General features: G+C 31.8%; 1 protein-coding gene across 3 annotated transcripts in view; it reads right to left on the bottom strand.

Annotated features, from left to right (window-relative positions):
• The window catches only part of LOC129000052 (uncharacterized), a 205,974-nt gene that overhangs the window by 2,588 nt on the left and 180,870 nt on the right, over positions 1-22,516 (bottom strand). For 2 of the 3 annotated variants that reach the window (XM_054426907.1, XM_054426908.1), the window contains exons 2-6: positions 14,005-14,266; positions 13,134-13,240; positions 4,182-4,299; positions 2,893-3,074; positions 641-706 (exon numbers count right to left, since the gene is read on the bottom strand). In XM_054426907.1, the coding sequence (XP_054282882.1) occupies positions 641-706; positions 2,893-3,074; positions 4,182-4,299; positions 13,134-13,240; positions 14,005-14,266 (735 nt within the window). The remainder of the gene's footprint in view (positions 1-640; positions 707-2,892; positions 3,075-4,181; positions 4,300-13,133; positions 13,241-14,004; positions 14,267-22,516) is intronic. The other variant, XM_054426909.1, reaches the window with a different exon arrangement.

The following is a 22,516-nucleotide window of genomic DNA, read 5'->3' as shown; positions in this document are numbered from 1 at the left end:
CAATTAAATAAAACTGTAGTATAAATAAGTAGGCTACCTATCCCTAAGGCCCTAGTGAGCTAAGAAAAATCTCATTATTTTATGAAACCTTTATTGAATACATGTAAATGCTATGAAATGTTCAATAAAGGTTAGCCATTAAAAGCTTAGAAGGAACACTAGCAACCAAAAGAAAAGCAAAATTGCAGCGTGATTTCCTTACCAATATAAGTGCTAAGTTAATAGCAATGTTTTTTAATCTATCTTAAAAGCTTTTTGGCTGATAGGTACGTTTAAATGCTCATTGTGATAGTATTTTATCAATACACGAATTAACCTACGCAAAGTCCGTTTAGTTCCGGTTGAAAAACACACAAATATTTACAAAAAATTCAAATTCCACATTTCTTCTCACCTAGAAACATTAAATGTTAAGGCTTTAAAGCAGTTGCCACATCTTCACTAGCAAACAATAACAATAAACATAAAAACCATGCCAATGACAAAGAGACAGTAGAAGCAGGTGCTCACAGCAATTGTACAAGCACATTAAAGGAATAAAGACAAAGCAGTGGTTTAACTATTGTTATGGTTTCTGTTGGCGTGGGGGGGGGATTTGTGCTAAGGGGGAACAGAACGTGCTATCCCTCCACCAGCTTACCCCCAGAAGTCGGCTGGGTTTCCCCAAAATCTGGGTGGATTGGGGTAGACTGCGTGGTGGGGGGCCCTATAACAACAATTAAAAACTGTCGTCAGCAGTTTTTACTAATAGGAAAACGATAGTTGAAGTCTTAACAAAGATACATTAGTAACAGGTGATAAAAACTTTAACCAATCATGTTTAAAACGTGTGCTTAACTAAAAGAGTGCATTTTGAAATGAATTACTTTTGACCGTTTACATAGGTAATTTTCTTGTTTGGTTAAACTTTTCCAATAAACAATTGAAGTAGTATACTGTTTTCTTTAAGGTATGATAATATGACTAATACCATAATTTAAATAGCATAACGAAGAGTTTTAATAAAAAACAAATATATAACTTTGTGTCATAAAACTATCGACTTGATATATTTTCTTTCGCGTGATTCATTTCAGTTCAAAGAAATAACGCTCTAGCTTCACCAACGATAATAATACTCGACAATCCATGTATTTTTATCATGGTCAGTCATATTCTGGTTGATATCTATTCACCAGTTGTGAATTTGTATTTTTTTCGGGTCTAAAGTGACGTATAGATTAACTCTAAACTTCAAGTTCGAAGGTAGGAACTGTGATAATTTGATTTTATATATTGTATTGATCAAGAGTAAAATGTTTTTAACTTATTGTTATAGAAAAAAATCAGGTTTTCAATACATTTGGCTCTCTACTAAAGATGATATATACGAGTAATTTTAGGCAAATATTCCTAATTTGAAAAAGGAAAAACATACTAATATAATCCATGATTAATTGTTGTGGTTATGTCGTCATATAATAATTAGTTGTTGTTTTTTTACACGAAGAGAATATCTTGCGTAGAATTTTGATTGATTATTCAATTGTGAAACAATAAAATTTAAAACATATATTTTTAATAGTACTTGAACATAGACTTAGGAACTAGTGTATAATAAACATTGCAATGTAATGTGTTTATGGCGCAACTATAAGGCAGTAAGCTTAGTTGCTTTAACACACAAAAACACACACTGCATTTTGAAGCAGCATTAGAAACTGTTACAAAATAAGCTAGATAAAGTGAGTATGTCACGTATCCAGCTAAGCATAAAACAGAAAGCTCTAGAAAACACGGCAGATAAACAATATTTATTAAGGCTAGTACTCACTAGGACACCCGGTCGCTTATCAACCGGCGACCTGGTTGACGAGCTACTAAGTTGATGATTGAACGTTTTATTGCCGGGTGTACACACTAGGATACCTAGCACTTTCAACCGAGCAGGATATCAAAATTTGGTGGGGATGGACTGTGTTTGGTTCTGGAATCTGGTTCGAGCTCTAGTTGCACTGACCTGTGTGTTGTGACAACATGCCCACCTACGAAGAAGAGATTGCTGCCGTAGTTATAATTCTAATTAATTGCAGTAACCATAGAAGAAGGAAGACATTGTTCAAACGATTTTGGGATAAAGGGTGGTGGGTCAACGCAGACACAGTTACAGTCACATGGCACTTCTACGAACTTTAGGAGATGATAATCCTCAGGATTACAAGAATTATTTGAGGATGTCAGACGACAATTTCCGTCACATTTTTCAATTGGTGACGCCTCATATTGGAAAAAAGGACACCCGATTGAGACAGGCAATCCCCGCCGAAGAAAGACTCGTAGCAACACTTCGATATCTAGCGACTGGAGCACTCTACAATAAACTCAAACAATCGAAAAACCCCTCTAGCTTGAAAGAGACCACGTTTAGCACTAGCACTGTTTAGTTTTGACAGTTGACACAAACAGTGTACTGCGCATGCGCTAGTCGTCTTTAGTTGGTCAACTTGGTCGCTAAAGCGTACACACTCTAGTTTTTTGAGAAATCTGATTGCCCGGCGATAAAATGGTTGATCGGAAACCCCCAGGTTTTCGATACATGTCCGAAAACCAAAAAGTTGCCTGGCAACCTACAAATCGCCGTCAACCAAATTGACAGACACGTACACACACGGCGATATTTGTGCAATTTGGTCGCTCGTCAACCAGATCGCCGGTTGATAAGCGACCGGGTGTCCTAGTGAGTACTAGCCTTTACAATTGATGGAGTTTTCAATCTTTTAGTTCAGTTTGAAAATATTTTACAAAAGTAAAAGGCATCTTAACATGTTGAAAGATTTTTTAACAATGGAAAGTGTAGTCTTCTTAATTTAACTTTCCGTAGTTATTTGTATATTTAATAAAATAATCCCTTACCTGGAAAGTATACCAATTTTCTCATATTGGAGTATTTGGCGTCTGGTATACTCAGTTCACACATAAAAGTAGTTGGCGAGTTGAGGTCCACATCGTCTACTGTCAGGGAACCTTTAATGTCATAAAGGTTACTATTGTTCTGCTTCTTTGTTGTAACCGTCGAGAACCCAATGTTACTGGTGCTGGAAAACAAATGTAATTGTTTATTTGGCATTGTTTCATCTGTCTTTCTACAGAAGAAAATCTCTGAACTTACCATGTGCAGGATTGTCTGTAAATATAATACAAAGTCAGGTTTTAAATTTTTGTATGTAAAAAATAAGAACTAAACTGGTTTTGGCGTTAAGAAATTCTAGAAGTTTAAATTCAAATTAAATTACTGATGACGATACATGCGTCAATTTTTTACATTTACGTAGGGCTGTATACTTTTTTTAGGGTTAAACCGGTGGCCTTTTGGAATTAATGACCATGATTCGCCATAACAATACACCTCGAATATATATATAGTTGGAAGTACTAATTTTAGGATGAATGCATTTAAAATTCTTTTAATGATCACAACCAGGTATGGTTTGAAGTATTTATGTAAAAAATGCAAAGGGTTTGAAGAATAGATTGTCTTTACCATGAGGTAAGATAAAACACTGTTTGATTAATATTTTGCATACCAAGCCTTATAATAAATAATATATATTTTTATTTACTTTTAAACTAAATTCAATGTTTTGTTTGATCAAAATAGCGAGGATTATCCCAACATTTTTTATAGCTCAGCCATGATACTAGATTTATTAGTTGTATTGTATAAGTATGTTAAGTGAACTTAAGAATTATGAGAGAAATAACACCTAAAATAAAATAAAACATCCATTCGAGTGTTAAACTGTTGGATTAAACTATATTAAACAATAATAATAAAAATACTATTTTCTTTTTTTTTATTTGTGTGCTTTTCAAATTATACGAGTATTAATTAATCTTTCAGAATATTCACAATCCATAAACATTAAAAAACGAAACTTTTAGTCTTTCTACAATGTGATTATTCTAATTAGCTCAGTAGCCATTTTTTCTAAGAGGTGTACATATTTAACACACTAATTATTTCATACATACTAACACAAGTAATTAAGTAACTTTATTAAGGCTGTAAATAAATTCTCCAGTTAAGGTAAAATTGTGGACTTTTAATTTAACTACTATCGACTACACCTGTATATAACAATATTACTAATGACCAATGACAGTAAATATTCAGATTATGCTTTCTCTAAGTTAATATGTACCTGTCCAGTGCCTGAATGGTCATGTTGGGCTCAGGGAAAACTCCTTCAGCTGTGCAGTTGATAGTCACTCGATCATCCCTAGGCTTTTCTTGTGTCATGTCGAGGCTCTTCTCAGGCACTAAAGACAAAAATGTAGTTTATAATTTTATGAACTAACTTAAGGTAAGTTCGAATGATGCTGTTTAACATTATATTGTAGAAGTATGAAATGATAGGTTTTTGAGCCATATTTAATACATTACGTAAATTTTCTATGCAATCACTTATGATTGCTGAAGGCCATTAAATGAGATACTATTTTTACTCAAACCTTCTGGATGAATTTCCCCAACAAATATACAAATTACACCAAATAAGGAAGGATTTTATGACTTTATTAGTAGGTATTTTTCCGTATGTGTTTTCTTGTTTATTTATTTGGTATGTTCATTACACCTGTAAGAAACCTATATGTATCGTTAAATACCACAATAGTTTTCACGTTTTTGAAAACCAAATAAATTAATAAATATATATAGGGTGTTCAAAAGGCTTAACACAACCAAAAATAAATTAAACGGCTAAAAATAAAAATTGTCTACTTCAACATAGCGTTATACCATTATATAAGGGACGGTGTTGGATTTATTATTCCAGATCCTTTTTTAGTGATATAGGCTGCCAATATGTACAGGATCGTCGTAAACAGTTTTAAATCACAAAAAACGTTTTCTCGTAACAGGACCTTTAAAATGAGGGGTTACAACATGGGTCTTTACTTTTGAAAATTTTGAGTTGCCCCCTGTTTTCTCGAAAATGTTAAGCAGTTTAGTTCATGTTTGGGTGTGTTAAGAGTTCTTCAAAACCTTGTATATAACTATTATATTATATCTATATTAAATCCAATTGATGTGGGTGTCAAGTAAAGACCATGATTTTAATTGTAACTATACACTAAAGTACCCTTCTCAAACAGTTACAAATATATCGTTAAAAATAATATCAATTAAAAATCTGTATGGAAACTTTATCGCAGTCGTAACCTCATCAAAAGAACATTGTTAACGGCCAGAGATAGAACACTTGAGAATTATCTTCTGGACAGAAAGATACTTAATGTCTCATTCGTCTTAGTATAGATGTAATCAAAAGTGGCTTTGCTTGAGAACGAGAAATAGCTATTCTAGAAGCATTAGAGGCTCGCAACACAGATGAAGTCGATTACTTCTCACTCTACGAAACATTTCAGATGCCCGCTCCTGCTGTCTAGATTACCACTTTTATTAAAAATTATGTTGGATGAGTTTAGTTTCATAGATCTTCATTTTTATTAGTGTATTACCCATTGTTATAAAAGCTTGTAGACAATATTAATTACTTAGTATCAAAACATATTGTTTAACCTTTCAGATACAATTTCAGGAATAATTGCAAAACAATCATGAAAAAAAAATTCAAAAATAGGTTTTCATCAATTAACTATGTTTAAACCAACATTACTTCTATCTATATATTAATAGGCAAGCATGTTTCTTTAAAACCTTTTTTCTCAGCTCGTGTGCGTCAGAGCATAAATTCACGGATACTGTTAGAAGGATATTTGTCTGTAAATGTGCAGAATACCTATTTTTATAAATTAAAATAGGCACAAAAAATAAATATTTTTTTTTCATGGATTTGATGAGTTGCCATGCTGGTGACAAAATAACAATGAAATATAAACAGAAAATCAAAACAAACGAAAAAATCCCATGTTTTATTTTGAGATTGGGGTAAAAATAGTCTGTACCATACACACTGTATGTATATCAATATTGCCATAGTTTAAAAACATGAATTTTTCAGGGGATTTAAAATAGCTGCATGGATAAGGATACCTCATAATTAATAGGTGTGCATAAGCGCGAATCATACAGAAATGTATTGGTAAATATATAGACGCTGACTCATCAGATTGTCTTTTCGAAAGGAAGATGAGCGAAGGACGAAAGTTGATGGATTTGTCGCTGAACAGCTGGTTGGTTCATTTGTACTGTTATATTTATTTAAAGCCTGATCAAACACAGCTGGTATCGAACTCAAACAAACAAAAAACAGCTGACTCATCAGTTGAACCAGCAATGATTACATTACATGATTACTTAAACAGCACTATTTTACTTGAATTTCCTGTTACATACAAAATATGCATGGAAACTGAAGAGGAAAAGATACAGCAGAGTCGGGGTACTCAAGAAGTTTGTTTAGGAGTCGTATAAATTGTAATTACAGTTAGCGGAACCACATTCTGTCTAATGGAGTTTAAGCAGTCTAAGCTAGTTGGCTGTTTTCCATACCATTTCCCAGCTCCGAATTCCAACCATCTAGAATCTAACTTTTCACTAACCATAACTTTTTATCGTTCCTCATTTTGTATTCGGAGAAATGTGTTGTGATAACATTGTAAGTTTGAGAGTGAATCATGTTTCAGTGTTTTGTATTCCATTACGATTGTTTTAGATCATTTTGGATAATCTATATGTAGGGTGTTGTAGGAAAATAAGAGTGTTAAACAGGTCATGATTGGTTATTCTTGATTTAAATGGGGATTTGATTGGTCGTAGAGTGAAGCGTCAAGGTAAAGGTATTATATTATTATTTTTTTTTTTTTTTATTAGCAAACGAATTCTACGTAGTCATTTTCGTTTTATTATTGTACGAGTAAAAAGCGAAATAAAATACTATTGTTTGATACAAAACTGGCAAAGTCGGCAAAGTTAATTACGTACCCTATATCTCAGTTTTTAAATTTTCTGTATAACGTAATATAAAATAACTATTTCGTTAGACGAGTTAATAATGTACATAATTAATCAACATTACCAAGATTGTAGTTCTAGGTAATTATTATTATGTACACTAATAAAGCGCATTGTCATAGAATACTTAGTAATGTAATAAATAATTGACATTGGGTTTTATTTACTGTACTGTACATAGTCAAAACAAATTTTTCTGTTTATATTGTTAAAATCAGTAGTAATTTCTCTTATTTTTCAGTCATCAGACCCAATACACGGTACATACTTTTGGATAATATTTTATATTGCATAGTAATATTGATCTATCAAGGGCTGGATTGAGAAGGCCACAAAAAGAGGACTTGGTAATACATAGTAAAAGTCCACAAAGTTTTGAAATATAATTTACCTCCCCGTAGTACCGTTTTTTTTTTTAAAGTAGTCATTTCAGTTCAGTTCTTAGAATTGAAAAGTTTCTCATGACAGCATTGTTAACTTTCATAACAGCATAGTTTCACTCTTAACAACACGGGTAACGTACCAATGAGGTCCAAGAATTGAGAGAAGTAAAATTGTAATGATTTGAACCTAACTCAGCTAAAATCAGCTGTTCAGGGAAATTTAATTGTTGATTGGTGCAATTATTGTTTAGTACAAAGTTTCGTTGTATCACTTTCAGTAGTAATGAGAGGTTATAAAGGAAACATCACATAGAGGTTGCGGCATTATCACTTAGATAAAATCCATTTGTGATTTAGCAGGATTTGAACCTGGGACCTCAGGAACCAAAATCCCGCGTTCTAACCACTTGACCAGCTCACTCCCCAAGGATATTGTAAGGTAACGAAATACGATATATTTCATGTTTCGTTGCGAAGCATTTTTTCAAAAGCTTGTTACATTAACACGTAATTAAAACAGGGACAACACAAAAATAGCAATGGTACGTGTATACAAACATTTGAATAGAATTTTTATAATGTTTGACGCGTTGCAGGATTGAAAATGTTGTCTTTGCAACAAAAAATATAAGCTATTGAGTTACTTAAATAGTCGTACTAAACCACGAAGGTAGGTTAAACATGTTAATCGTTAATATGACACTGAAGTACCCCTAAGATTTGGTAATATATTTCTAAGTTATTTACTGACAAACCATTAGATGCACTGCACCTTGTGGTTTACCACCATGGTTAGAGATTGCATTTTGAATATTGATACAAATCCCTATCTACAAGTATACATACCGGGACTAGTCCACCTCTGTGTTATACATGGCTTGGTAATGAACTGATTAATTATTTACAAACCTTTACATACACTGTACTGTGTAGTACACCACCAGGTGTATGGGTTTCTGTACTTAGGAGATTAATACAAATCCCTCACTACAAGTAACCATTAACCGGACTGATGTAGTCCTTTGTTGTACAAGTTTTGGTGGTGTTCTGATTATTCAACGACAAACCGTTACATAGAATGCACTATGAAGTGTACCGTCTACATAGTAGGGTTTATGTTTTGAAGATTAATACAAACTCCTATCTACAAGTAGACATTACCCAGTTATACTGTACTTTTTTATAGAACTCTTGGTGATACAGGCAATTGATTATTGTAAAAAGCTATGAACAATGTAGTACGCTGTTAGGGTTTGTTGTGTTACTGAACATGTACATTGATTTATTATAGTTTTCTTTTTACACCGCGTGAATACAATATAGTTTAGAAGCCTTGTGTGAGTTATAGGTTAACATTAATAAATATAAAACGCTAAAGCAATATTAATTTAATAAATCATGATACGTGAGATATTAAGACGATATTGTATAAGTTTTATTGAATATGATTTACATTTGAGCATTATAACATAGCTTTGATATGGCTTTATTCAGTTGAGTAGAATCAATGTAGAAATATTTTAAATTAAACAAAAAAAATATCACTCGGATTATAAACGAAACTGAAATACCATAATAAATAAATATAAATGAAATACCAACATTAGTTCTCCTTAAGTGTTTACGAAAATCTCTGTTTATAAAATCAGTAAAGTCGTTCAAATTGTCTTTTCAATTTGATAAACCAATTTATACAATAGTATTCAGTGTGTTTGAGAAAATCGCTGTCAAAGTAACATGTAATTGACGAGTAACTGGTTTTAAAATTTCAAAATTCAATTAAAACAAAAGGTCAAGCATGGCTGTTCAACTTTAATTCTCTTTGATGCACTTAAACAACAAAACTATTGGAGGAATAAGGGCATTAAGTGGTACTCAGCAGGTTGAATAGTCGGTGGTTGAAATGGAGGGATGTAAAACCCCCAAACACTCCGGGCATGTAACACCTGTTAATAGGGTTTAGTGGCTAAGCAATGGCGACTACCTTTCATTTGGTAGGTTATGGTTTGCCTTTTGCGGCAATCATTTACTTCTTTATGGTAGCTATAGTATGAATAGTAAAATATACATTTTTGATTATTGATTAAAACACAATGTAAAGCTACGAAGAGAGAGCTAAATGTATGAATTTTGATGTAGGAAATTTTCGAGTACTGAGAATGGTCTTTACAACACTAGGACCTATTTTATTTTATTTTTCTAGAAAATTAAAATTGTTTCACCATGATTGCCATTATTCGGAAATATGGGTCGCATAGCTAAAGACCAATTTTAAACTGACAAAAATCTCACTGAAATGTAGTTCTCGGTATTTTCTACACACAATACAGGTTTTATACTGTTAATCCAAGTTGTGCAAACGGATATTTTTGCCCTAGCATGCTAGGCACGAGCCCGGAATTGTTTTTCACATTACTTAAGGTTAGATCTAGGGGTTGCGGCATCATCACATGGATAAAATCCATTGGCGATTTTGCGGGATTTGAACCCGGGACCCTGGAACCAAAGTACCGCGTTCTGAGCAAACGGATTAGTGCAACACCTAGTTAAGCTAAGCGAACCACTATGTAGTTTGACTACTTATAGCCTATTATTTATTTGTTTGTATCTACGTCAGACAAATGTTTTACATTTTGTATTCATAAGGAGACGGTCAAAGCCCTGGTATTATTACTATTGACAACACTTTTGTTGAACAGCATAATCAATTTCTTAGCCTAAAGACAAATGGTATCTGGGTTTTGACGAACTCAAAAAACTCACTTCAAATCGTACAAGCGAACTTAAATTTTAAGGCGGGGAACATAACCAATCGGATACTCCCACAATTAATTACAGTACTATGAAATATTATTAGATAATGTAACCATAGCTAAAACATACATTCACGCATATATCTAAAGGGAACGGTGTGGAAACAAGTTTGACTACATTTCCAGGAACAATCATGTAAAAAACTTGTACAAATTGTTTTTAGCTGCGTTTTGAACACAGCCGCCCCTAAACCGCGAAATATGAACGTGTCGGAGCTTCACAAACGATGCCCGAGGGGATGGAATAACCAGTGTAGCATAAAAAATATCTGTTCCCACCCAGACACTGATACCGCTATAAATATTTGTGGCTTTATCGTTTTAAAATGCCGTCCAGTTTAGGAATTTATCTGTCAAAATACCAAAGTGTCAGTGAGGCATTGCACTTCAGTGTGTCGTTATTTGTATAACGAAAATTATGAAATAGTTTTTTATCCGGTGGTAGTTATTTTTAGGTATTACAGTCAGAGATTTGAAAATGGTGTCTTATACTCTAAACTATGACTTGGATTATTAATAAAAAAAATGAATTTAATAAAGCAATAACCAATAAAGACTATTAATTATATAATAGATTGTGTTAATGCAATTTATCTTCATACAATTACATAGAATTCTACCAAGGGCTACAATTATTTCGAATGTTGTATTCTTAAAAAGATTAAAAGATAATGTTGGTTAAGAAACTTGTTATGGATCTTCTTGAACTGATATTACTATAAATAATTCCTGTGTGTTTAATTTAGTTTTATAATATACAGGGTGGAACGAAGTTAGTGTTAAAAAATTGTATGTGTTAAACAACTAAGTATTGGTGACAAAATGGCACCAATTTAAGTTTCCACAGGTTTAAGGTTCTCACAGGTAGGGAATAGCAGACAATTTAAGATTTTTTCAAAATATTTGAACTTACTTACATAAAATGGCCATAAGTGCATTAAACATTGTTTTTATTCCAAATTCATTGTCATTTTCAGAAACCTCGTTAAATTTCCAATAATAATAGTACAAATTCATTGAGATTAAACATCTGCATAAGCCCTTATTTGGCCATGGAAGATTGAATTTGTGATTTTGTATAAATAAGTAATAACTTTTTCCAAAGTTTTTCTATACTACACTGGACTGTAGAGCGTGTCAAATATTACTAAAAACTTTTGCAGTTAATAACCTTTAAAATGATGTATAAACATCTACTGTTCCTTTGATTTGTCGTCCTCAATTTTGAGAGTTTCTCATGAAAAACACGGAACGGCTAATGTTTAATTTCCTTTAAAATAACATGTATTTGCTTAAATATAATGGCAATAGCTGCAATAACAGGTATATTTGAATAGGGTCTATTGTAATTTTTAGTATCCTTGTGAGATTTATTGTAAGAATATTAAGGATCTATTAGGATTAACATCCATATAAACGTATGTTTTGTGAAAACATGTTAAATTAGTTTTATTTTTATTTTTTGAATACATTGAATATTGTTTAAAGTTACACATGGTACATTTAACTTAAGATTTTTTTAATCCTAAGCAAATACTTCCAATAGAGTAGCCTATACAATGATGTAGATACTACACTTTACAATGCTGTCAATATGTTCACCGAAAACCGAAAATTAACCTAAGTATATTATACCAATTAATTGATTGTAGTGCTTAGACACATGCTAATGGAAATAACTCAGTCAAGGGATATTTCTTAACTAAAATAATTGTTAACACCTCAAATATACTTAGTTTTAGTTATTTATACAAAAACTAAAAGTTAATTCTAAAACACACAATATTCGAAACTTAAACAACTGTTCCTTACTTCCTTGACGTTTTAATAGTTGCCTTCTATTTGATGCCAACTACTTGAGTTTTTTTTTTCAAAATCACCATTTTCCCACATACACAGCCAAGCTTTTTTTGCACGTGGCACCAACAGTAACATTAAAATACAACGTTCCTGTGACTAGCACATCTGCATTCATTATCCAGTAGTTATATTTCCTTATTATCTTCCACTAAAGATGAGTAGACCAAGTACTCCACATAACACACAAAGCAAGTCCAGTGGACTTAGGTCTGGCGACCTGGCATGCCAGCAAACCACACCATATGACCCATCATTATCATTGTTATCATCCAAGTTGTGTATTTTGCTTTAAGTCAATCTCGCACATCGGTTGAATGTGCCATAGAACTAACACCGTAAACGATATTTAATTTATTCCAATAAATGATAAGAAAACCCCCTAAATGAAAATTCATCACAAAACATAGTATCATAAAGTTTTAATCATAACAATTCCTCAATATTCTTATTAGAAGTTTTAATAGGATTCTAAAAATTGCAATAATACCCATTTAAACATGACTTTTAAAGCAGCTGCTGCCGTATCATAAAAGCCAAAACATGTGTTTTTTTTAGGAAATTAAACATTAGCCGTTTCGTGTTTTTCATGAGAAACTCTTAAATTTGAGAACGACAAATCAAAGGAACAGTAGATGTTTATACATCATTTTAAAGGTTATTAACTGCAAAAGTTTTTAGTAATATTTGATACTCTCTACAGTCCAGTGTAGTATAGAAAAACTTTGGAAAAAGTTATTACTTATTTATAAAAAATCACAAATTCAAACTTCCATGGCCAAATAAAGGCTTATGCAGATGTTTAATCTCAATGAATTTTTACTATTACTATTGGAAATGTAACGAGGATTCTGAAAATGACAATGAATTTGAAATAAAAACAATGTTTAATGCACTTATGGCTATTTTATGTAAGTAAGTTCAAATATTTTGAAAAAAATCTTAAATTGTCTGTTATTTCCTACCTGTGAAGGTATGGAAACTTAAATTGGTGCCATTTCGTCACCAATACTTAGTAGTTTAACACATACAATTTTTTAACACTAACTTCGTTCCACCCTGTATATTAATCAATATTTCTGGTGTGTTATGTTGTTAAGATTTACTAGTTTACAAACTCACCATAGACAATCATCTTTTTTGATCTTGAGTCCTCTTTATCGAAGGTAGACACTAGGCACTTGTATTCTCCTGACAACTCGGTTGTTGGTGTTATGATTTCAATTGCTCTGTAAATTAGAAAAAAAACACAAATTTGTACATCTCGTGAATAAAAAAAATACCATTAGCCATTTAACTAGTTTAAACATTTAATAGTATTCTGGTGGTTATAATTGTCTATATTAACATTTTTCAAGCTGTTATGCTGTTTCCTACAGCTAGCAATTATTCATTGAATGTATATTTAACTTAAAAACATCGTTTAAACCAACCACACTGAACAAAAGTTAAAAGGATTCACAGCTTTTAGCTTTGAGGTGGTCTCAAAATATATATATTTTTTATAATGCAGTTCTTGTTTCATATAAATTTGATAATGTCATTTGAAAGTACCAAAAATGTACATAAGGATTTTGTATGTCTTACTCTGGAAATCAAAGGGATACTTTTATTACGTGAACAAAGATGCGATATTGTTTGTGTTGTTACCCCATATAGTGTTAACAATATAGTGATATTTTGTGTCACTTTTTCCGTAGGATAGCATTGTTTCACGTACAAGCTTAAGGTCTATGTGAACAAGCAAATTCGCAGTAGGGCCTACACATATAACATAGGTACCTTAAAAAATAAAAAATAAATACTCGACAACTGAAACATTTTACCAATATTATTGTGCATAACTGTTTTAAGATAGAAAGTTATCATGTCTAAATGTTTAATATTTAGTTTTACTTTGTAGTGTGGGGTGTATATTCACCTTGACCACCATGAAGCAAAGTTATAAAATACCTCTTCTTCAACATGACTATTTTTGTTTAGCACGACATACCTGTACATTGTTGACTCCTCGTTGGTCGCTTTGTAGTTCAGGTTGACTTTGCCCTTAAGGACCCCAAGATCCTGCGGCTTCTTGTTGAAGATCCACTGGTACACAGGAGCTGGATGGTTGTTGAAGAACCACTTTACCACCAGGCCTGACGTGGTTGCTGGTACATCCAGGACATAGTCGCAGTCCAGGATCACCGGCTGTTCTGTCCCGTTCAGGACCACATCTGGAATCTTCAGGTGTCTGATCTTCACTCCTTCTCCACCTAGAACAGTGGAGAAATATTATAGTCCTCTAGATAAATTGGAAATTTCTCGAATTTCGTCTTTCGTCAATAATAAGAATTTAAGCCTTGTTTACACTACTGTATATACATGTTAAATTGTTGTTTTTTTTAAGCTGTAAGCTATATCATTTATAAAGGAAACGATAAGAACAATAGTAACACTAAAAGTGATCAAGACAATTTTCCTAGATACTAGATACAATGAGGTCTTGTAATCTGTATTAGTCATAGGATTTTAAGAGTTAAAGAACATGTAAGGTTGATAAATTCTGTGTAATTAAATAATTAGAATTAAAGATTTTGGTCCCTGGAACAAATGGTTCAAGCGTAATCATTATTCTATAGTAAAACGATTTGCATCGTTGGATCATTATTTAAAACAATATTAAGTAAATAAATAAATAAATAGATAACAATACCAATTTCAAGCTTTGATGTTACACTAATAAGTTTCTTTACAGTAACTATACGCACAAATTTAAATGGTGACACGTATAGAAGTTTCGACAAAAATATACAATTTATTCTTAAGTTAAATTTTTATATACCAAGCCCTTTCTTAAAAACGAATCTCAAAAAAATGCTTACTGCAAAGAAATCTCTGAAACATCTCTGAAAGAAGAAAATGTTATCGCAAGGCTTACAGGAAGTTCACGGAAGATGACCAGATTAACGATCACATACAATGGCGAGGAATAAAATTGTTCATTTCCGATACGGTGTGTGATTCCACCTTTCCATGACCGAGACACGATATAGACAGAGGAACATGTGAAATGGACTGGTGGGGCGACCGTTATATAAATAGGGAACCCAGGAAATGGTCTGCGATGACCCACAATGCAGTATGCATAGCAAGACGATCAGATATGGGTAACAATTTCCAAACCTGTGTAACTGCCTGGACAATCTTGTAGTATTGTTATGGCTGATACAAGTACTCCAGGGTTTAGAATCGATTCTATCGGTGTACTTGGGATAATAGTGTTTGTTGATGGTTTGCAGGCAGTAAAATGGTCTTTCAAGCAATCCTAGTTGGATCTTTAGTCAATTAATATTTTAAAATATCTATTACGAATTAGTATTGCAAAATTATTCCTTTTTAAAATTAATTACAAATGAATGTCGAGTTGTACACGTAATTTTATCCTATATGAGTATGGTTTACTAAGACTTTTCAAACAGTTTTTTAAGCATCTACTCATTTAAATTCAAGGCCACATACAATAAATCACAAGATTTTTAGTAGCACAGGTAAAGAAAACCTACAGAAGTATATTTCCTTGTAAAATATAGTATTCGGGTACCAATTTGAACCACAAACCACATTGGGATCGACCACACGACCGCAGAGCTCGTGGTCTGAAAGGCTTCTTCCTGCTTCCTCAAACCTCGGCCGCTCGTCAGCTGCTTGCCACATGGTGTAATCGATATACCACAACACTTGGGATCATCAAATATTGCCACCTTCAAGCGAGGGTGCGTCCGCATCGGGATTATAGATCAGTGTTATCATAGACAAAAAGAATTAAATATAGACTATCAGCCGTGCTGTTGTTACCATATTTTTTGGCGTACAGTGCACCACTTTGAGCGCCGTGTAGTTATAAGTAAAGCGTAGGCTATAACTACATGGCGCTCCCAGTGGTGTGCACCAGAACCTATGGATACCGCAGCACAGCTGACGGTCTATATTTAATCCTTTTGGTCTATGGTGCTATCCAGGTTCAAATGAGAACTGGTTAACCCAGCTGTGCGCTGTGCTGAGTCACAATACTTAAATGTAAATGTACAAAACAACACCGCTTACAAGAGAGGTTTTGTCTACAGGGCAATGAAAGTGGATATTAGGACACATACATATGCAACGTACGAAGGTGCGGGATATGACTTAATGTTCTAATAATCTGAGTAAGAAAATCGATGAGATAAATCTACGTAATTGTGAAACAAACTTGACAATCCAAATAAAACATTTCAGTCTGCATTAGTAAGTACAGCGCAAAACGGTCAATAAATGGAAAAGCCTTACACCGTTTTTATCCATAAATAAGAGTAAACAGAAAATATTGCCCATGCTTTCTAACACCTGAGCCTTCTGACTTGTCGCGTTTAGAGAAACGGCACCCATATATTCGCATTAAAGGGATTATTGCAGTTTCCAGTTTAAAACCGAATGTGAAACGCGTTGTGAAATGAAAGCAACCTTAAATTGCGTTCAATATGACACCTAATGGTTCTTTCATTGACTACATAGGTATACCAAACTATCTATAAAAAGTTAGTATTCATTTTAAATTTTGGTTTTGTTTTCTTAGATTTTAGCTAATAACGACACCATGTTCTCAAAGATTGTTTAGAACAGTTTTACAATTGCACGTAATAGCTATATAAATATAAAATTCATAATTATAAACTATAACTACTGAAAGGACGTTAAAGTAAAGTAATAAAAAAAATAAAGTAAAAAGATCCGTTGATGGGAAAACACACTTCAAATAAAATGTATATATCAAAACAAACAATAGGAACCTTAACATAGGTGTATGATATTATTAGTTGAATAACCTTTGTTCTTACCTATCACAATATTACGGTATATTTACCATTTTTTAACCCCATGGAATAGAAAATTTAGTTTTTGTCTGCCCCTACAACTATTACATATTATATGTTTTTTTCAGATTTTCAAAGATTATTTATTCGAATTCCTAAGATGTACAAAAGAGTCCAAACAAGTGTCATCTTTCAAAAATTCGTTATCTATATTTATACAGTAAATATTTACATCCGCTCGATTAAAAATATAGAGAGAAAATTCCGAACGATACGAGTTGTTTGTTTGTGGAATGGGTTACATAGCAAACACTGCCTGGGCTTGTTCGGCCACATGGGTACAAATGTCAGGTTGTACGGTGGCTTGGGCAAATTGTCAATATCATTAATCGGATCGATATTGCATACTCCCGGTTCAATTATTTTATCACACAAGCCACTTAAAATTAGTAATTACTCGATAAAATATTGAAACTTATTTTTCGTTTGCTTAGTCACACAAAAGGTGTTCCGAAAATGTCGAAGAAATTAGATTTATGTAGAAATTTTATTTTATGGAGAAAAAGACTTTTTTTTGGTACCAAAACACATATTTCATTTCATTTCATTTCAATATCTTTATTCAACAATTGTACATTGTACATTGAATAGTGTCAGATTCCTAACCTAGTAAATAAAGTTATAAGCTAAAATTACAATTTATATAATACTAAGAAACTAAAAATAAAATCAGGTTAATTGGGGAAACACCTCTTTAATGGAGTAGGGAGCGATTTCTATGAGATAATTTTTTAATTTGTTTTTAAATTTGATTGAGTTGCCAATGGGTTTTAAATGATTTGGAAGAAACCGTAAAAATCTTCTTCCGGCACAGGTGGGCTTTTTATTTGAAAATAAAAGATGGTTGCGACTATTTTCTCTTAGGGCTTTTCCTCTTGTATTGTAGCATAATTGTGCGTTATCTGATATACTTTCTTTCGCTATGAGAGCAGTATCAAAAATGTATTGGGCAAACACAGTTAATATTTTAATATTTTTGAAATGAATTTTAACACATTCATCATTTTTTAGTCCCATCATTGTTCTTAATGCCCTTTGCTGTAATTTTAAGATTCGATTAAGATTTTTCTTAGTTGTAGCTCCATATAAAGATATACCGTATGAAATGTGGCTATGGACAAGAGAATGATATATTGTTTTCAAAGTATTGATATTACATAGATATGACATCTTTTTCAAAGCAAATATCCCTGAATTTATCTTTGAGCAAATATGATCGACGTGGTCCTGCCAGGATAGATGTTTATCAACTTTTAAACCTAAAAAATCTATTTTTTCAACTTGTTTGATTTCATCGGAATCCAAAATAATCAACGGTTCTATTTTGTTTTTACATTGCTTAGTTGAAAATGATATAAAATTAGTTTTACTTTTGTTTATTTTGAGATTGTTGGATAGTAAGTAATTTTTAATATTTGCAAGTTCTATAAAGGTATCTGTTTCGATATGTTCTACTGTTTTTCCTGTAATTTTTAAGTTAATGTCATCAGCATATAAACACATATTTCCACAAGGTACACACGACAGAACATTTGGAATCTTATCAATGTAGCAAAGGAAACTTTATTTATGGAAACTTTAGCCACAAACCACATGCATATAACCTATAAAGTAATGAAAAATTGCATAGCGTCTTCTATTAGGTACAAATGTATACTAGTGCAAGTAAACATTAATAAAAGTAATGTTTTCAAAAAACTTGAAAAAGGCAGTTTTTTTAACTCTTTAACAGAATCTTTGTCGTAGAAATTGCCTAAAATATGGTTAAGGTGGTTAGAGATTTCTGAATAATAAATAATAGTCTTACGGTCGATTCAAAGTTTGTATAGCAAAACTATATAAAGCCACAAATTAAATATATATTTATTTTACGTTACTAGCTGTTTTTAACAATATCAACAAACAAACTTACAAAATAATAATTATTCTTCAATAAAAGTAGGTGAATCGAACGTTTATTCTTCCAAATGGAAATAATACAACACCAGAGATATTTGAATAAAACCTTGCCAACAAATGCTTAATATAAATTGTGTAACAAAAGAAGGAGTCTGGAAGTGAATGATTGTTGCTATCGACAGGTTTGGGAGAGAATCCATCCAACTTTTCAAACCTTGTCTCTGAAGCTTCTATTATTTATAAAAGTTACACGTGCTTTGCGTTGATTCCCTAAATTTATCAGTTATTTTTAAGGGATTTTTGAATTGTTTAACTAATAATTACTGTTCAATGGTTCACTGGTTGAATCAGCAAATAATTATTGGGTTAAGGCAAACATAGCTCTCCGTGATCATTGGACTATAAATGGATATTTCGATAGTAAATAGTTCTTTGTAGTCAGTTAAAAAGGGTGTACCACATCTACACAACACCTACCACACATTATACACTTATAAAAATATACTCGGGACATACATTATTAATCAACCTTACACTCTTTTTGCTAACTATTCTAGAATATCGAAGAATTTACACTGAACGTAAGTAAATACACTAATATTTCAAAGAAAAATACACTTAATTACTTAAATTCATTAATGGTTCCACAATAGGTGAAGACTTTTCCATAGGAAACAAAATAAAGTTAACCCCTAGAAAACTATTCGATAAAAACCTTCAAAGAGCATCACCATATTACTTCATAATTTTGAAAATGAATAAAACAAAGTAATTTAACTAACTGAAGCGAAGCCATAAATAACTTAATAATCAAGACTAAATTCAACATGGACTTGAAAACTTAAAAAAAAGTTCCCACTCTTCAACGTATATCGACCCACCCACTTACACCTCTTCTAATTTGCCTAACTTCCCTTAACTTGATCCATAAGTCAGTTGAATAAAACCAAAATAATAAAAGTTAATACTCAAATTTGTGCAAAACGAATGTAGATTAATTATTCAACGTGTTATGACCTCTTTAAATACTTTACAATTAATGGTGTGAAATTGTGTTCACAACAAAAGCGAAGTCTTCTAGAAGGATTGTTGCTATCGACAGGTGCGAAGGAGGTACAATCTAACTTTTCAATCTCTTGTGTCAGGACTTTTCCTACAAAGTTATTATTTTGTAGATGCATACAAGATTAAATGTCGTTGAAAACAAATGTAATTCAAATTGTTCGTTTTTCAGTGGTTACAAGTTTTTAATTTCGTTCCGAACAATCCCAAACAAGTATAAGGTAAGTGGATTGAACCCCTCAATTGTTTGAGATATGCTGGGGATTGAGCCCGTCCCTCTTACAGCAAAGTGTTAGAAGATGACTAATTGGCTGCAAAAATACCTGAATTTCATACCACATTGTTATTTTAAACGATTATGAAATAAATTGTCCATAATCATTATAGAGACAAGTAAGAACATTTTTTGGGACATTACTTGGGACATTAATGTCCTACTAATGTAAGACAACTTTACATTAGTAGGCAGTACTTAATGTTACTTGGGACATTAATGGGACATTAATTAATGTAAAACAAAAATATTTGGAAAGCCATACGATTTTCCTAGAGCGATAGGTTCAATACATGATAGGAAAATTTATTATGCTAAAAGAAATTGTTTCAGGTCCTATTAAGCATTAAATTAATACGAATACTTTATTGTATTTTTTTCATTTCCTAACGAAATATAAATGAGAGGCAGCCATCGCTGAAACTAAGAAGTTAATTTCCTTGTTTCTATCTGAGCGTCGTAAACAAAACGTACGCGCCTCTCTGAAGTTTACTTTTAAACAACTAAATATAAACGTCATCTGTTAGCTTCAATTCGTTGAAAGTCCTAATGAAATGTTTTGTTGTTGATGTAGAGTGATTTAATGTTATACTTTTAGGTTTTAATATGTACCAGCTGAAGTTGTGACTTCACTGGGAACTATATGGCCATTTATTTTTCGTATAGTTACAATTATTAAGGATTAAATGCATTCTTAAAGCCTAATCACCTAAGCTAATTGTTCATATGGAACTAAGTCAAACTAAGGTAGAACTTTTTTATTTGAAAAATTAACTGCCTTTCTACAAAGAGCTTCGAACTGCTCTCTCTGGAAGCAAAATAAGATATAAAGATCACATTACTGTAGTCTAGTAAAAATTCAATTAACTACAATGAACGATCTAAATACAAAAAGTGTAAATGCAAAAACAGACACAATAACCTAATCGTATAATCAAAGAACAAATAATATTTTTTCTAGAAATTTTTTACGATTGATAATTGTTTTTTCATAAAAACATATACAAATCTTCGTACACTAAATGTAATACTAATGAAAAATACAATTGTATGAAATGTAAATGTGACTTTATTTTCTAGCTAACCTGTATAAAGTGTAAATGTAAGAGAGAAAATGTTATTGTAACAGAACACTCTTAGGATGACCCATATGGTAAAGACAGCATATGGATGAACAAAGCAACGTAACGTGTCAATACAATATACACGCGTTTCAACATACGTTAACATAAACGACGTTAGCTTAAATACTACCTAATCTCTGACATGAATCTTATTTATATATCTAAAACATGAGTAAGCCTATGTAAACCAATGGTTTATTTCCATTATGAATAACGTTTGCAAAATGACCAAAAGTGTATAACGTGCATACACGGTACAATTCACTATAAAATGTAATTAAAAATTGCCACACATCATTTGAAAGCTGATTTAATGACATTTTTTTATACCTTCAGTGGATTTTTGCGACCTAGGTATATAATTTCAAATGTAAATTGAACTTTCGTCTTCGTTAAAAGGTTTTAAATGTAAGGTAAGGTTAAAAGGTAAAGGTAAAATTGTAATAATAGGTTAAATGTTTTAAGGTGAAAGGTTTGAAGATTTTTGACGAAACTTTATTAGAATACCATAACATCCAGAATGTTTATATAGTATTATTAATCGTAATTGTAAATGCAATGAGGATTTCAAAACTGGCCTTCATATTAACAATGAATGTTATATTAGTAACATAATTTTCGATAATAACTACAATTATTTAGAAAACATTATTTATCTTTTATCATTTTACTATTTGTGTTTAAAATCTTAAATATATAGCAATTAATAAATATTGATTATCATGTAACAGAAATATTAACAATATTATATACGTGGTCCAGCTGTGTAGTTAATTGTTTCCTACTATGATTAATTTTGGATATAATGTATGCGTTATTTTAACTTAAGTTACCTTTTTTCCTATATTCTGCCTATATATATACAGACAAAAATAGGAAAAAAATAGAACATAAATCCGTATATCATATAATATATTATTGTGCTATATTATATATATATATATATATCATTGGGCTGATAGTCTAAATAGATTAATAAGCTAGCAATAATGGATTATGCATTGGTGTTTTTAATGAGCCAGTTGACATTTATGTATGCCTAATTGAAGAAATATTTTATTTACCAAGTTATTACATCTAATTTCAATATAATTTACAACATTTTATCTAGAGAGATAAATTTGAACACATCCTTTTAAGTTTTTCAACAATGATTGACATGACTTTAACCTCATCCATTATCTCATATACTACGTTAATATCCAATATTTTCACGTATACATTTTTTTCTCGGTGCGAACCAGGCTTACCTTA

This window comes from Macrosteles quadrilineatus, unplaced genomic scaffold (genome assembly GCF_028750875.1).
Source record: "Macrosteles quadrilineatus isolate MER2022 unplaced genomic scaffold, UCM_ALF_1.0 Scaffold_8__2_contigs__length_117827958, whole genome shotgun sequence".
NCBI lineage: Eukaryota > Metazoa > Arthropoda > Insecta > Hemiptera > Cicadellidae > Macrosteles > Macrosteles quadrilineatus.
Note: the sequence above shows the minus strand (reverse complement) of the source record. Positions and strands in the feature narration are given on the sequence as shown.